We start from the raw sequence: 17,259 nt of genomic DNA, 5'->3' as shown, positions 1-17,259 counted from the left end.
GAGAAAAAAACATTTTTAATCCATTTTAGAAAAAGGCTGTTACATAACAAAATGTGGAAAAGTGATGCTCTGTGAATACTTTCCGGATGCACTGTAAATGTGCCTTATATATATATATATATATATATATATATATATATATATATATATATATATATATATATATAATCCAAACTGCAAAAAAAATGATTATCTGAAGGGCCACTTGTGCTGCTCTTTATAGCTGCTTTCCCCAGCATATAAGCTTTTTCTGTACCACTACTTCTACTGACTTTCTTCTCCACCTCTCCAACTCTTCTCTATGCACCTCGCTGGAGCAGCCCTCCTGCTGCTTAAAAGATAGAATTGAATGTGAAGCTATTCTTGTGCTTTTTACTTTATATTTACTTTCTTTCCACTATCTATATCTCAAAGGAGTTCCTCTTTGAAGGATTTTTTCCATTATGTTTCATGTATTCGCTGTTGTTAAAGGAGGACTTATAAAAGGTTGAATGTGAAAAAATGATGTTACTTACTTATCAAATACCCTTGCAAAAAGATTTTTACAGGAGGCGTGATTACTGATTTATTGATGTAAATGTGTTTGTTTTGTTTTGTTAGTTCATTCATTTTGTTCTTATTGAGTGTGAATCAGACTGTTTAGATTAAACATGATTTCCGCATTGTTTTCTTAAAGTGGTCTATAGGACATTACCTTAAATGGCTTTTTTTTTTAAATAATTTCCATTTGAGTGCATCTTTCAGAATGTGTGTGTTTATTTTTATTATTAAAATATTTTATAATAGTTAAATTACAGACTGGCATGCACTCCAGCATCACACTGTCTGGCACGTTTGTGAAGATGATTACTGAGCCACAGGCCTGAATTAAGCCTGTAACCTGAAGAAATTTAATTCCACCCAGCTGTTTGGGAGGCTTTGGCAGAAGGAAACCTGCCAGCTTCTGTGCTTAAAGTGATTCTGATCGAACATTTTATGGCAGATGAGCATAGTTTATCCCAATGAGAGAGACACTCTAGACTCCCTCTTGTGTTACTGTATGTTGCTTTTATACAACAAGTCCACCAAAAAAACTTTATTATCCACATTATTTCACTCCACCAGCACATATCCTTCCTGACTGAGCTGACCAGGGGTTAGAATGGGATTTGGGATACAGCCTTGTGTTAATTACTAGTTAGCTCTGTATCTTCCATTAGCCGTGAACAAAACAACAGGGACAATTCAAAGGCGATTTGGAACTTAGATGCAGCTACTAAGAAGACAATGTGTTATTTAAGATGACATCACATCATCAGATGTGTTTTCTTACTGCATGTGCTCCTCTGTCTGTTTCTTAAATCTGGGTTTTGACGGCCCGCTGCTCTTCTCTCTTTCCTGTACTTCAGACCATACAGACCTACTTTCACCCACACTGGCGACCCACATTTGGTGTAAATAATGATTGCTAGAATACATGTGATGCAGCGTGATACAAATACTTATAAAATCCCATTATGCTCCCGTTATGCTCTATATCACCACTCGTTGAAAACTTCTCGTCCAGTCAGATTACACAGTCAGAACTCACTGTTGTATAATTAGGGTAATATGCTTGTTAACAGAAAGAAGGTTTTGAGTTTAGATCTTAGAACTTAAATAGTCATGAAAATTATGTTCATGTTTATCGGGTTATATACATTTTGGAATCTAAAGAAAAGGAAAAGTCACTTTATCTGTGCAGCCTTTTTTCCACAGCAGAGTATAGCTTCATCATTAATCCTAAATACAGTATAGAGGGATGATTGGGGTTTGGGACCTCAGACAGTCCTAATGGAAGTTAAATCACTGTGATTCTAATAAAGCTAAATATGGGGCAAACTCTCACATTCTCCATTTCCCTTATTTCTTATAAAGGCATTGGCACTTTGGATGGCAGTGCCCAGAAGAACAAGGACTTTCGGGGAAAGTTTCAGAAGCAGGTGCAGTTTAACCCAGGCCAGACCACAGCTACATGGCGGATCAAGATTCTTTCTGATGGGACGTATGAGCAGTCTGAGACCTTTAGTATCACTCTGTCGGAGCCAGTCATGGGGGTATTGGAGTCACCATCAGTGGCGACAGTGGAGATCGTAGATCCAGGAGATGGTAAGTCTCTTTGTTATCTGTGGTACCAGATCTAGTTGTTTTTCTTTTATTAAGTACTACAGTCATTTTTTAAATCTTATGAAAGAATAGTTCTGAAATAAATTACCTTTGAGTACAATACTACTTTCCATATGAAGACCAACTGACAACATTCCACTCAATTCTGACCAAAATGGCAGAAACAAACTCCAAAATAGTGGGGTGTAAGTTACTGAACAATATATCTGAGTAATATGAATTCCTTTTTTGTGTCACAGCATGGATCCCAGCCTGCTCTCCATGGCCCAAACAAAAATACAATAAGCCACAAACTGAAGATGTTATTTTTTAGTTCTCCACAATTATTTAGGCACTTTATCATGCCTCTTGGCTATTATGAACCCTATGGGTTTCTTTTCCATCTATGCAGACTAATTTTGAAGCTTCTATTAACCACCCGGCATTAAGGCATTAGAGAGGATCTAGTCTGTTATGAAATTTGTACTTTAGATTAATTAGCAATATGGCTGTTGTAGGCATTAAGAGTTTCTCCTAAAACAACACTGATTAAGGATTTTAGAAGAGTCCTTCTGGAAAAGCACCTGGTGCATTATGTACAAATGGTGTATATACTATATAGAGGTGTACGTACAAAACATTGCCTTCTAATTAAGCATTTAGCGAAGATGCTAATGAAAATCTTTGTACTGTATACCCCTATACTGTAGCTCAGCCTTGGTAATTTAAATTGCCTTTCTCCGTCAGGCATTATAGATGCTTATAGATGTGTTGACTTTGATTTCACTGTTTGTATCTGACTTTCATAAAGAAACTTAGGCTATGATATACTAAAGGCTTTTTTCGATATTTCACAATGTGTATGTGTGTGTGTTGTCCTTTATTGGCTTTGTGGAGTCTCTTGGTAATTATAATTTAGATCTATCACACTGAATGCAACTGATGCGCTCTTAGAGCCTACTTACATCTCCATGGTAAAAAAAAAATATTTGCATGGCTTCCCCTGTGAGCTAATTACTAGCTTTATGGCAGAGTTTGTTGTCGCCAAGGCCACATTCCCCTAGGAACCCTAACATGTTGGAGAGATGTGGCTGTCTCTAATGTCAGGAATATAGAAGACGGGAGACACTTGACTAGCCTACATGCTCCAGGCCTGATGTTTTGCTTCAATCTCTGCTGGGGAGTATTTGCATGTTCTTAGAAGACTGAACTCTGGATCTGTATTCATTTTTCCTGATGAACCCCTATCTACATCAATATTGTAAAAGTGCTGGGTTTTTATTTTTTCATCGCAGTGGCTGACCCACTTGTCCTGAGTCGTGGCAGGGGTATGAAGAAATGTTTTTGCTACGAAATGCATGCTGCATTAATACCCAGTGCAATTCTTGTGAACAAATAATAAAAAAAAAGAATTACTAAACAAAATATGTGAATCCATGAGCAGAAAATCTAAGCCCCATGAACAGGCCTGCATTCAGTAATTGGCTGTTGAAATCAATGTTGCTTTTGAGTTTGTATAAGAAACATAAAAAGGGTTCGGCTTTCAGCAGCTTTCACTGAACATTTGTGTAAATTACATTTTTACATGAATCACGTGTAAAAGAAATAGGGATGCAGTCTTTCTTTACCAAGGAGCTTCCCTTACATTAAACAGGAGAGTAGCATTTCCAATCATTCTTAGCAGTTGTAGTATAAGCAGCCATAAGAGAACGAAAATTGAGGAATAATTTGTTGAGTTTTTTACGAAATATCTAAAATGATTTGCGTCTAAATAGCTAAGGGTTTGTGTTAACCCTGAAATGTCTTTCCAAACAGCTTGTTTTGCTTCTTAGTTTAAATAAACGTCATTTTAGGCATTTACACCCAACAGTTCAAAATCCAGGGCAGTTAATATGCAAATAGATTAGTTTATGTATAGGATAATTGATCAAATTTAAAAAGACATGACCGAATGGTACGGAATGAGATTTATGCCAAAAAGGATTTAACAAGAATAAAAGAATTACACAAAAATAAATAAATTGAAAGTGAATAATAATTGGAAAGAAAAAAACTGACATTAATAATAATTTTTAAAAAATCCAATAAGTGTTTTGGAAGTTTTGCTGCTGAATTGTACAATTGTACACTTTTTACACAAATATACCATGAGGGCGGGAGTTATGGCACTGCAATCTTATTGGCCAGGGTCTTAAAATGCTTTGTCCTCATTGGCCAGCTGTTGTTGGGCGGGACTGCATTCTCATTAGCCAGCTCCTTAAATCTCCACTACATTCTCAGGAAAAGTTTACTGGCAAGCTCTGTTTTTTTGTTTGTTTGTTTGTTTTTAGATAAAAAAAAACATTATAACATTTATATGATCACACATAGGAAAACAAAAAAGTTTTATACTTAGTTAATCCAAAGGTTTCTGATCTACGCATAGAATGAAACAATGTCATGCACAGTTATTCTGGATCTTGCACTGCTTAAGAGAAGTGTGTAGGCTTATTCCACTACTAATATTATTATTATTATCATCATCATCTTCATCATCATCATCATCATCATCATATTTGTGTACCATTCACTACTAACAATTTTTTTATATATTTTTTATTTTATTTACTATATTATATTATATTATATTATATTATATTATATTATATTATATTATTATAGCCTAACTATTGAGAATAATTGTACACATTTTTCTTTTATTCTTCTTATAGATCATAAATTATGTATCATAAACTATGCATTTCTCCTTTTTTTCATACAATAGTCGTGTCTGTGTTTTTGTGCATAGAATCTCTAAGGGATTGTAAACAGATTGTATATAATCTTTGTCTTTACTCCGGTCACCCTGCACGGGGTGGTGCATGAACCCCACGCTGTGCCCTTCATGCACTGTTTATATTAACAGCTGCTTGCATGCTCCCAAACGATAAATATGGGTTTTGTTCCCTGTATGATTCCAAGTAGGAACATAATAACACATATCTGTGCATATTCTGCCCATTCCTTGTCCACAAAATTATATGACTTTATATGGGGATGTCTCCGCAAGTATCAACCCAGAACAATAAGAACACTCAGTCCTTGAAAAACGAATGCATTTACAGTTTATTTAGATAGTGAATGATTTTGTACCATGAAAATAATTTGGTTCATGTAACATTTAGCCTGTACTGATGCACACCTCCTCTCTCAATTACCTACCAGTAATTATAGCCAAACTATCTATATTCAGAGTAACTATACTTTTTTTCTATGCGTAGAACAACCTTCAACAATAAAAAGTGTAAAAAGTGAAAAAGTTAAATTCAGCTGTCCAACTGGACAATTGAGAAATAAAACTGAAAAATTCCGCAGTTAAACGTTAAGGAACGAAAGTAATAGAAAGTAAATGCCTCAGGAGGAAAACTGAAAAAATTATTCAAAAATGAATGAAATGATTGACATTTAATTTTTTTTTTTTTTTTGCTTTCAATGTATTTATATCTGTTTATTTTATTTTTTTACATTTTTGTTTACATCTTTTTTGGGCATAATATGCGTAAGAGATTTACCGCAGTTTAGCACCTACTTGTATTTTGTCCTTGGAGGAGCTTTGATGTCTCTCTTGAAAATATTTCCAAAGACATACTGTCCATAACTAGACTGTTACATAGCTGTGAATGTGAGAGCATTTTTTTCGTTCATTAATAGTTAAGTGAAGGGAGAATTCTTCAGTGTTCATTTGAAGACAGACACTGACTCAGCTGTTCACACAGTCAGGGTCAGTACATCAGTACATCGGTACATCGGTGCGAGTACAAAGAAGTGTATGGATACATTTTAAAATTTGCATGAACTTTCTACATTTAAAAACAAATTAAAACCAATCTATGCATGTCACTGTCATAATTATTATGCAGATAAGAGGCAACTTTCCTTTTTTCCGGTAAAAAACAACAAAAATGTGTTTCTACTCTCAATGTTGCAGATGGCATCACTTATTTGATTATTCTTCGTAAATAACCGCAACATGGCCACTTAATAGACACATAAGAAATTTTCTAACATCATGTCGCTACAGTATTTATTTCCTTTATTTGAAAGTAGCTTAGTGGTTAGTACTGTTGTCTTGCACCTCCAGGGTCCATGTTTGGTTCCCACTTCTGTGTTTGTGTGCATAGAGTTTGCATGTTCTCCTTTTGCTTGTTCTCCTCAGGGTACTCCGGTTTCCTCCCACAGTCCAAAGACATGCAGATTAGGGTAATTGGCATTCCCAAATTGCCTTTAGTGTGTGAATGTGTGTGTGTGACTGGTGACCAGAGATCCTACCACAATCATAAAAAGAAATAAATGCAGTGGTAATCACCATTGGTCGGTCTCTAGTCGGACTACAGAGGTTCTTAGTAAATCTGGAGCTTCGTTTTGAGTTGTATTAAGGTAGAGTTCAATATGTTTAATTAATAGTCTTTATCGGTGAGATAAGATTGCTGTTATTAATATTGTCAGTGTGCTAATTTGGGAAATCTGACATTAAAAACATGAAAAAGAAAATGTGTGCCCTTATAACAGCAGGAAAAGTCTCATTGTTGCTAATAAGTGTTTGTGGATCCGGCTTTAGCTTTCGGAGAAGCTTGTGACACAGTTCAGGTGCAGATTGATTCTCCAGTGTGTTATGGAAGATCAGGTTGAGTCTGAAAGAGGTAAAGAGAGAGAGAGAGGGGATAATGTCTAGGGAACATGTGGACTCGAAAATCCAGGATCTCTTGCTCATTAAGACCTGAAGGTAGTTTGTCACTTCTTTGAAAGTAACCAGCATGATCTCCAGTAGGTGCATTGTTTTTTTTTTCCCCCTTATCTATCTCCCCGTATACTCCCCTGGCTTCTTTGTGTCTGCTGTGGGGATTGTGTGTGATGAACAGTCTAAAAATGTGAGTGACAGATCAGGATTAATGAGCATAAGCGTGGAGATCTGGGACAAGAGCAGAAAGCACAGTTTGAGATCTTATTTCATTTTTGTCGATGCTTTTGTGAGTGATGGAAAATAGTTTGCATGTCGCTTTGCTAATTTACCGCATTATCCAAAAACAATCTTTTGTCTGGTTGACCTTCCCTCCCTCAGCCAGCTTTATGCACTATAAAACTCATTAAAATGTTTACTTGATAACTTGAAAGTGCAAATACCTGTGTTCACTCCTATTCACTTAATCAGTTTCCTCCATTGTGGCCAATAATAATTGTGGAATGCACAAAGATTTAGAAGAAATGTGTTGCACGAAGGCCCCGAAGGACTACATGTACTGTATATAGTCTTGGCCGCACCGATGATGTTTTGTTGCGTGCTAACATGCTTAAGTGAGGTATTTGATCAACCCAAGCTCAGTAAAAGTGTTTGGAACAGTCAGCTCATCTTTAATGGTTCTTCAAATTGGCTTCTTTTCAGCTGTATTTTTTTTTTTTAACATTGCTGACATTTGAGTTTGCCAAGAGAAGAATAACACTTCTCCTGTTTTTGGCAGAGTCTACAGTCTTCATTCCTCAGGCAAGAATTGTTGTTGAGGAAGACATTGGAGAGCTTCTGGTCCCGTTACACAGAAGAGGAGATGTAAGCGAGGAGCTGATGGTGCTCTGCTACACGCTGCAAGGTATGTTCAACCATCTGTGCCGCTGTAGCAAATATAGATTGATGCAGGAGATGGGAAGGAAGCCACACATTCAGTATTCGATATGCAGTTAAAGAAAAATAATCAGGGTAGAGTTGGTGCGATAGTAACTCAAAGTTCTTTTTTTCATTTTATATTTATGTTTCTACAATGTTTTTACTGGTTATTGTTAAATGTAATAACAGTTATGTCAATGACGCAATATAGTTGTAACACTGGAGACACCTTGCTAAAATAATGCATTTTCATGAAAAGTCAAAATTTTTCTGTTATATAATGGCACTTTTGAAATCTTTTTACTATTACTTTACTCTCTCTCTCTCTCTCTCTATATATATATATATATATATATATATATATATATATATATTCTGCCAAGAACAAAATGAGTTCAATAAAATAAACCTGTGATATAAATTACAGCTGAAATATCATCAAAGCCGCTGTTATAGAAAAATAACCAACACCTCCTGACCAAGTAGATATAGGGTGCTGCACTGACTGCATTTTTTATTCGAGTGGAATATCTGACTGTTACAAAGTGCCCGACCCCTTCTGACCGGGCGGAAGAGAGAACTCAACCATGCTGTAGAACTCATTAGGAAACTCATTAGTGTAATCTTTCCTTAATGCTACTCAAATATATAAATATTACAAGGGACTTTCAGTTCAAATCGGGACTTTGTGCAGATTTAAAGAATAAAACCTACCTTTACTTCTTCATATTATCCCGTGCTACACTAATGCACTTATCCTAGTGTTTCACTAGTGCTTGGATACCATCAATTTAGAAAGTTTTCTCAGTATATCAGAGCCATGATCGTACTGCCTGCTTCATGTCTGAGACACTGGCCTCCCCTTTAATGGCTCAAACATGTGAAAATAGATTGGAGAAAGGTCAGGACTGAACGGGGAATGTTGCAATAACTCGCAGCTGAATTCCTGTACTGTACAAGTGGTGTTTGTAAATGATTGTGTGTACAGTTTCCAAAGACATGTTGCTCTTCTGCAAGTTGGAGACAAAGTATCTGTGGATTTTTAATCCACTAAATCTTCGCGCATTTGCAGCGGGCTCTAAGCCACCTTGGCTGAGAGTGTCATTCGTGGACGTACAGCCTTCTCTAAAACGTTTGCGCCATTCAAGCACTTACCTGCAGCTAAGATTCTCAGGGCCGTACTGTGCTTGAAGTCTTCTGTAAATGTCAATCAGCTTCTACACTCACTAGAAATTGCATCCCACGTCCCCATTCGACTTAAACCCCCCTTGTATTTATTTGAAGGGCAGGTACAGTTTTTTTCTTGTTTGTTTACGGCTTATTTTGTGTGTATTTTGGCTTTGGCTTTCTCTGCAGGCTCAGCTACAGGTACAGTCCCCAGCACTGTTCTTTCTTTCTCGGACTACATCTCCAGACCGGAGGGACAGACCAGCATTGTGCGTTTTAAAAAAGAAGAGACGGAGAAGCTTTGCCGTGTGGTGATCATTGACGATTCACTTTACGAGCCTGAGGAAAGCTTTAACGTGTCCCTGAGCGTCGTCTTAGGTGGCCGCCTCGGCTCTGAATACCCCAGCACACACATCAGCATCCTGCCAGACATGGACGATGGTAGGAGACTTCACACAAATGCAGCATCTTTCTTGCTTATATCAGAGGTAATATGATTTTATTAGCAGTTTAAGGCAATAATAGAAAGGACAAACTAGAATTAAGACATACTTGATATGAGCAACTGTAAACAAGGTAGCTAGATCAACCCAAAATAATCCATTTAAATAAATCAGGTCTCAAACAAAACTTAAGGTTTTACACATAGCAAACATTACAGACATCATCAGTGTTAAAAAAATTTATATTCTAAAAGAAAATACCCAATAATACAATAATATGCATTTATGTGTGTGTTTATGGATTATATCTTGTTTATGGACATCATCTGCGGTTTGGTTTAACACACAATTTACCAGGTATACATGGATGTCGCTTCCTCTACAAGCTTTATTTTCCTTTATACGCCTGCAGGAAAAGTAACAATGAGGATGTCCAAATCTTCTTCAGTCTAAGGGGAATCATTGTGTTCCAAGTCGTAAACATGGGATATTTCTGCTTTCAGCCCTTTTTGTGTTCCTGAGTTAGGGATTACAGGATTATGGATTAAAGCTCATAGATTAAAGCAAGCCCGAGCTATTTATGCGAGATAAAATGAAGTTCTCGGGATAATAAATGTTCATCCGGTGTATCTAGAGACAATATTGTGTGCCTTTGTATGTATATTATAACCTGAACAAGGATTAGCAAAAGACAATTAAGAAAAAAATGTGCTTTGGGTCAAACAGGTGGATGGGTAGAAGGTGTCATGAGTTGTTTTGTTGTTGTTTTTTTTGGATCCACATGGTGCTGAATTGTTCTGGATTTGTGGTAATGTTAGTTGAAGGAGGAAAGTGCTCCCAATTGCGTAAGGAAAGAGCGTAGGCTTGGTAGCTTGTTTTGACTTGTTTTGCATACTAAGAACTTTAGATCTCTCCTATATCATGGTCTCTTATCACTGAATCTAAATTACAGACCCTCAAACATTAGTTGGGTGGAGGCATTTTAGGGTGCCTATTAAGAGGTTATTTGATATTGTTCGAGTTACGAGAAGCTAGAAGGTGCTATCACCACCTCTTGAATCAATGGTCACATGGATGTCATTTCAGAGAAAGATATAGAGTAGATAATGTAGCTGCAAAAAAGTGAAATTCTCTAAACATTTGTGGTTCAGAATATGCAGTGAATATACAGTAACTTGCCTTAGGACAAGTGACCTCGAGTAAACGTTATGTAACAAAAGGTAAGGTGATAAAGCATAAAACATACAAAATTGATCAATTTCTACCCGATATAATCTATAGGTAAATACTATATAAATTACATCGAACACATAAGGATACACAGAATTTTCTGCATTCAGTAGAATTCTCTGCTTGCTAATACACAGCTGCACACCCCCACACCCAGGTGGAAGAATGTGAAGTGCTACATCTCGTGAGGTGATCATGGGCCTTGGGGTGTGAAAGGAGGGGTTGAGGGATGAGTGATGGGGGATGGGATGTCCAGGTAAATAGACTCCCAGGACCTTTCAAGCCTAGCTGGCTTGGTCATTTCTGTGAGCGAGAATGTGATGGCAGTAAGGACTTCAATCTTGTTATCCTGACCTTCTGCTCTTGCCAAACTCAATTTCACCCCAATCTACTTCTCTATCTACTACTGATAGATGTGTACTTGTGTGCACATGTACTTATATAAAATAGGTTTTAAAGGTCTAAGGACACAGTAAAAATCTGGGGGTTTTTTTCTTCTAAAATTTTAAATAAAAATAAGGTTTAAGTAAAAACCGCATAAGTTAAGTGAATGACTTGTTGTCTTGCAATCTTTTTTCCGTATCTATTTTTTTCCATGTTTTTGCTCTATATCTCTACAGTATATTATACACTGTACATATGGATTGGAAGCCTCTCTTGATTGTTGACTGTGACAGAGATGCATCTCGTGTACACCTCTACCTCTTGGAGGGGGCTGTTAAGGGCTCGTTCTTAAATCCACCACTATTGATGTTAATGATCTTTTAGGGGTTCCTGATTAACTAGCTTTGGCCAGGCCTAATTGTTATCTTATGTCACAATGACTTATTTTACCTACAGTGACAGTTCTAGCCCTTAAACCCTCTCACTTATAAGGGAAATAATGACAGAATAACACACACCCGACTATGCAGCAACTAAACAACAAAATGACCAATTACGTTTGGGCCCTCAAGGGGATGCACGATTCATCATTCTATTTAATCTCCAATCTCCTGCATTAGACATTAAAAAAAATGGCAGTGAAAGGCCAAATTGTTATAGACCTGACCGTATATAATGCAAAATTGTTTAATATTTTCCTGGGAAAACAGTAAAATAACACACAATTTAAAAAGCTCTAAATGCTTGTATACTGTATTCATGTATGCACACCCTGCACAGAAACTATGCAATGAATTTAGAAAGCTAAATTTGACATTTAGGTTGTGTGTGGATGCACATTAATATGATATGTGCTTTAAAACCCGAATAAATACAATATAAAGTGAATCCTACAGGAATACAGTTATATATTTTTTGTAATGTATTTTAAAATATTTAAATGCAGTAGGAAAAATGTACATAATATATTGACATATTGGAAAATGAATTGTGTAGGTTCCAGATTTTTTCTCTCTCTCTTCTCTCTCTCTCTCACTCTCTGTGCTCTTTCTCCTCGCTCTCACTTTTTGTGAACACTAATGGATTTTTTTTTTCCTCCCCAAACCAAACACGGCCCAAAGCATGAAGTTGTTTGTCCATTAGCACTGAAGCACTCCTAAGATTAAAAGCTGGCTGAGCTGGTGTTGAGTTTCTGCCGAACAGGGCACTGGTTGATTGTGCGATGATACATCAGTGCCGTCAAAGTGAGACAGAGCTTTTCTAGCTTTCTTTTCCTATCCCTCAATCATTTTGTCCAACAAGACCACACACTAAGACAATGCAGAAGGTGGGCTCCAGACATCAATAAGTGAGGACTCGCGAGTTTATTTACTGAATCATGATGGAGTCTCTATTAGTCCCTCTGCACCAGCAGCAACAGAAACACAGCTGCAGGAAGAAATGCCTTTGGTGCTGTTTCCTGAGTTCTGAAAGATAAATATATATATATATATATATATATATATACATTTCACAGAAACATGTATTGGCCCTCCATAAGTCTGCAGAATGGCCTCAAAGAGCTTTTGTCACTTTTGTTGCATCTAATTACAAACTCAAAGCAGACACAGATGCTGTTATTGTACTGAAGGCTGAATTACTGGTTTTGTCATGAGTACTTACACAAACTAGTCTCTGAGAATCAAAGCATTTCATCAAGTGTAAAGCACCTACACGAGCTTTCAAGAAAATACCATATTATACATTAAAAATGACAGCTTTAATATGTAGCCTTAGCATATTTGCAAGGCTGTAATGTAAGGCTTTTTTTGTTTGTTTGTTTGTTTTAAGATGCCTTTGTTCAGAATCACTGACTGCTTCTGAATCCCAGTACGTCACCTCACACCGGCTAAGAAAATCTAATATCAGAAGGTGATCTCAGGGTGGAGAAGACATACAATATAAATATTCATTCGTATCTTCATTTATATTGTTTTTTTATTATCCTTTACCAGGGACCCATTATGAAATTCCATTTTTTTAAACATTTTTGGACGGTCTTATTAGTAGGTTGTGTACATACATAGAAAAAGAGTCATGAGATAAACACACCCCTATCTTTCAGAAAAAAAGCACATTTTTTATTTATAAACCTTTTTAAAAATTAAAAGGTGGCAAGATGCTCCTCCGGCTCGGAGCTCAGTTTCGGCCAGAATTTGCCACCATATTATTTGCCCAAAACAGGCAACGAAATAGGTGGCATAGGAATGGGTTTTGAATTAGCGCATTGAGAGAGATACATTAATTTGTGTGTTAAACATTTCACATCTGAATCCCTTCTCAACAAGAGGGAGTTTTTTTTTTTTTTTTTTTTTCAGTTTTTTTTAAGTACTTAATCCTAAGGTATCAGCTGTGACCAACGTCAGATGCTGAAGCTGTGGGTGTTATTATTTAAATGTTATTATTTGTTAAGATAGTTTGATGAATTTAGGCACACTGTGAGTCTAATGAAGCCAACGTAGAATAAATCTCCAGTTCAATCTGATTTACATTTATTTATATTTTACTTAAGACATTATTGCAAAATAACTTTACAGAAATAAAATTCTGGATATAAATTAAAAAATGGTTATGCTGACGAGCAGGCTGAAAGTGATGATGGCAAGGTGATACTTCCTGAGATGACATGCAGAAGCTTGAGAGGAACCAGACTCAATAGGGAAACAATTTTTATCTGGGTGATACAAGCAAGTATGACCTTTTTTTTTTCCTATTGTATTTGTATCTTTTTAAATATGCAGCCACTGGAAAAACAATTTCCTTTGGGATTAATAAAGACCTATCTTATCTTATCTTACCTTAAACAAGTCTGTTATACCATTTACTGTATAAAGGCCTTTAATTGTGTGCTCTAAGGTCAAAGGGCCATTATATACAGAAAATGTCTTTTAGTTAACATTAATTCTACTTTGTTTAGGTTACCAACTGTTCATTGATGCAGGGTTGGGTACTAGAGGCTTTGTGGCAATTTTAGCCCTTAAACTATTCGACTGATTGCTGTCAAAAGCCATTATAGTGAAACAGTTTGTATCAATGCAATCCCAACCATCTTTATGGTTATTATGAGGAACCATCTTCAATTACTTTTGGGATAGTAATTTTAAGGAATAGTAATAATGTTCCACAGAATCAATGTGAAACAATTTCACAATTTCTTAAAGTGGATGTAAGTGTGTTATTTCAAGAAATAAAATTTCAATTTTAACCTGATTATTCACTCACTCACTCACTCACTCATCGTCTATACCGCTTTATCCTGTATTCAGGATCGCAGGAGGCCCGGAGCCTTTCCCATGAGCTCTACACTGTAAATCCACCAGGACTACCTCCACTATTCCACTATCTTCCTTCTCATAATGTGTATTGTATCTTAAAGCTTGTATCTTAAAACAACTTTTTCGGACTCAGTAGTGATAACCAGGTAATCATGGTTGGAACTACATCCACAGTACATTGGTAAAATTATTTTTCTTTCTCTTCTGCTATTGGTAATTCTGTCCTCTTTGGTCTTCCTTACAAGTCTCTATGTAAACTTCAGTTGGTCCAGAATGGAGCTGCTCATACATCATTACTAGAACTCTATTCAAAGAACACATCATTTGTGTTCTGCAGCAAATTCCCCGGCTCCCTGTTAAATACCAGATAGAATTTAAGATTCTGCTTCTTAACTTTAAGGCTCTTCATAACATAGGACCATTATATATCTCTGAACTCATTCATATTTACTGTACTCACCCTCTCATACTTTTAGATCCTCTTCTGCTATTCAGCTCACTACACCCACTGCCTGTCTAACTGCCATGGGGTCTTAGAGCCTTCAGCTTCTGGAACACAAAACTCCCTCACGACATTCAATATATCGACTCTCTTACCACCTTAAAAAAAAACTTCTATAACTAATTCTACTCTATTTGTTTTTCTTATCCCTGTATTCTATAGTAATACTTTTTTATTGTTCTTTAATGCTTTGTTGCTTTCCTAACTATTTTCTAAGGTGTCCCTGAGCGCTTTGAAATGTGCCAGTAAATAATAATTATAATAAATAAATAAATAAATAAATAAATTGATAATAATAATAATAATAATATTAACAGTTTGCATGTTCTCCCCATGCTTGGTGCGTTGCCTCCCACAGTCCAAAAACATGCAGATTAGCCTAACTGGCATTTTCAAAATTGTCCATAGTGTGTGAATGAGTGTGTTAGTATGTGTGTGTGCTTGTGCTCCCTGCCATCGATTGGCATCCCATCAAGGGTGTGCCCTATTTTGTGCCCCGAATCCCCTGGGATAATCTGGCTTCCTGTGACCCTGTACAGGATAAGAATGAATAAGCGAGAGTTGTTACTGAAGAATCTTTTTTGCACTTGTTTTTCAGACATGTGGTTGGAAAGCCTTAAAGACTTTTAATGTCCCAAACATGAGTGGAATAGAAAAAGAGTATTTTTTTTTCCCATCCGGCTGGGGGAAGATTACGGACTCCTGTAGCTCGCAAAATGCATTTCCACAAATGCCTGTTTGGATGTAGTTCATTTTTAAGCTACAGACGCTGAAACTATGCGTTTCAGATGAAAAATGAACAGATACATTTTGAAGACCTTTAAGGCTTGTTAAAAAAAAAAAAGTATGATATATAAGCTTTAATTCACCAGTGTGACTTCACTGTTTGCTAAAGACAAACATTTCAGACTCAAACCTGTCAATATTTTTCCGCATGAGAATTACACCCTTATGAAAAGCATGTGTCTGGGAAACAGACTTAGGTTGTTCTGTACTGCCTTTCAGACTAGGAGGCATTATAATGGTCTTAAACTTTGTGATGTTGCTCTTGCAGTCTGAGTACTGTATAGTCTTACACTTTTTCTGTCTTACTGTGAAGCAGCTCAGGGGTAGCCAAACATTGCACATTTTAGACCTTCTGCTACGTTTCAAAAAAGCTTGAGTTGAAGCTGATAATGCACAGAATATATATTTTTAACCATTCTCTAGTTAAATTTTTTTTTTACGTGTTTCATTCTTCCTTCATGCCTCGGCTCAATAAGTCAGGAAGCTATTTCTGTGTCCAACTTTTGTGATGGCCAACCTGTCTGGGTAAATCTTGGTAATGCTTGCCTGAGATTTCAGCCTCTTACTGTGCCTACGAACATACTGTAGACAGGTGACAAAAAATACCAACAACATAATATGACTTAGAGAGGTGTTCTGCAACAGTGTTCCATAGTCCATCTTTACTATTTCTTACCCGTCATTGGTAATAAAAATGTAAGCCCTAAAAAACAGTCTGGCAAAGGAGGTAACATCAGGATGAAACATTGGATTTTTTTAGTTAGTATTGGGTTTTTCAAAAAAAAATTTATTGTGCGGTGTTACATGGTGCGGTATGGAGAGCCGCACCACGAGATGTTATAATATTATATGAGGGCTGCATAATAATATAATGCAGGGCTTTAGAGGGGGTCAATGAAATAGGAGAGGCTTGTGAGAGTGCTTATGATACGCACAGGAAGACCTTTCCGTTTGGATATAGCGTGGGATTATTAAATAAGGAACTTAAAAGGAAACAAAAGGAAACTGTAAACAAAATAAACAGAGCTCCGTTGTCTGTGCGAGACCGGATGGGGCTCTGGTAAATAAAAACTAAAACTTTTATTCTCTTAGGGCCTATACCTTTACCGAGGACTTATGGGAGAGAGTTTGTGATATTTGTGTAAACTTTATACGTAACCTGAGCAGGGTGTGACGCTCTCTCTCTTTCTCTCTCTCCCTCTTTCTCTCGCCGGTACCTTAAGGAGACAGAGACTGGATCTTCGCCTTGTCTCTTGAGCGCGCTTTGTCTTTGGCCCTGATACCTTACCGGTGCTACCTCAATGATCGCACAAACCGCAGAGGTATCAGGACCCTTAAATAAAATGTTCACGCTGATTGTGGCGTTGCCTGGCAACCAGGTGTATATATGTCCGCTCCTGCAGATCTGCCCATTTCAAACAGTGCAAAGCATTTTTGCGCGCCTCTGCCCCTCATCAAACCTGCGTCGTTACAGTAACCACCCCCCCCCCCCCCCCAACCTGCGGATGGCTCCAGACATCCAAGAGTCAATCTGGCCCCTGCGAACTCTTTGATGGGTTTAGGGTCCAGTGTATGCTGAGCAGCTAGCGCTCAGTCACCCAGGCTGGGTGAGGGTTGGGGGGGTGGGATAAGGTGCGAGACGTAAACCGGGTTTTGATGGGCCTACGACAAAGT

General features: G+C 37.1%; 1 protein-coding gene across 3 annotated transcripts in view; it reads left to right on the top strand.

Moving 5' to 3' along the window:
- frem2a (FRAS1 related extracellular matrix 2a) overlaps nt 1–17,259 on the top strand; it is a 70,339-nt gene that overhangs the window by 21,690 nt on the left and 31,390 nt on the right. For all 3 annotated transcript variants that reach the window (XM_053516458.1, XM_053516459.1, XM_053516462.1), the window contains exons 4-6: nt 1,897–2,127; nt 7,620–7,745; nt 9,116–9,367. In XM_053516458.1, coding sequence (XP_053372433.1) covers nt 1,897–2,127; nt 7,620–7,745; nt 9,116–9,367 — 609 coding nt within the window. The remainder of the gene's footprint in view (nt 1–1,896; nt 2,128–7,619; nt 7,746–9,115; nt 9,368–17,259) is intronic.

This window comes from Clarias gariepinus, chromosome 17 (genome assembly GCF_024256425.1).
Source record: "Clarias gariepinus isolate MV-2021 ecotype Netherlands chromosome 17, CGAR_prim_01v2, whole genome shotgun sequence".
Lineage (NCBI taxonomy): Eukaryota > Metazoa > Chordata > Actinopteri > Siluriformes > Clariidae > Clarias > Clarias gariepinus.
Note: the sequence above shows the minus strand (reverse complement) of the source record. Positions and strands in the feature narration are given on the sequence as shown.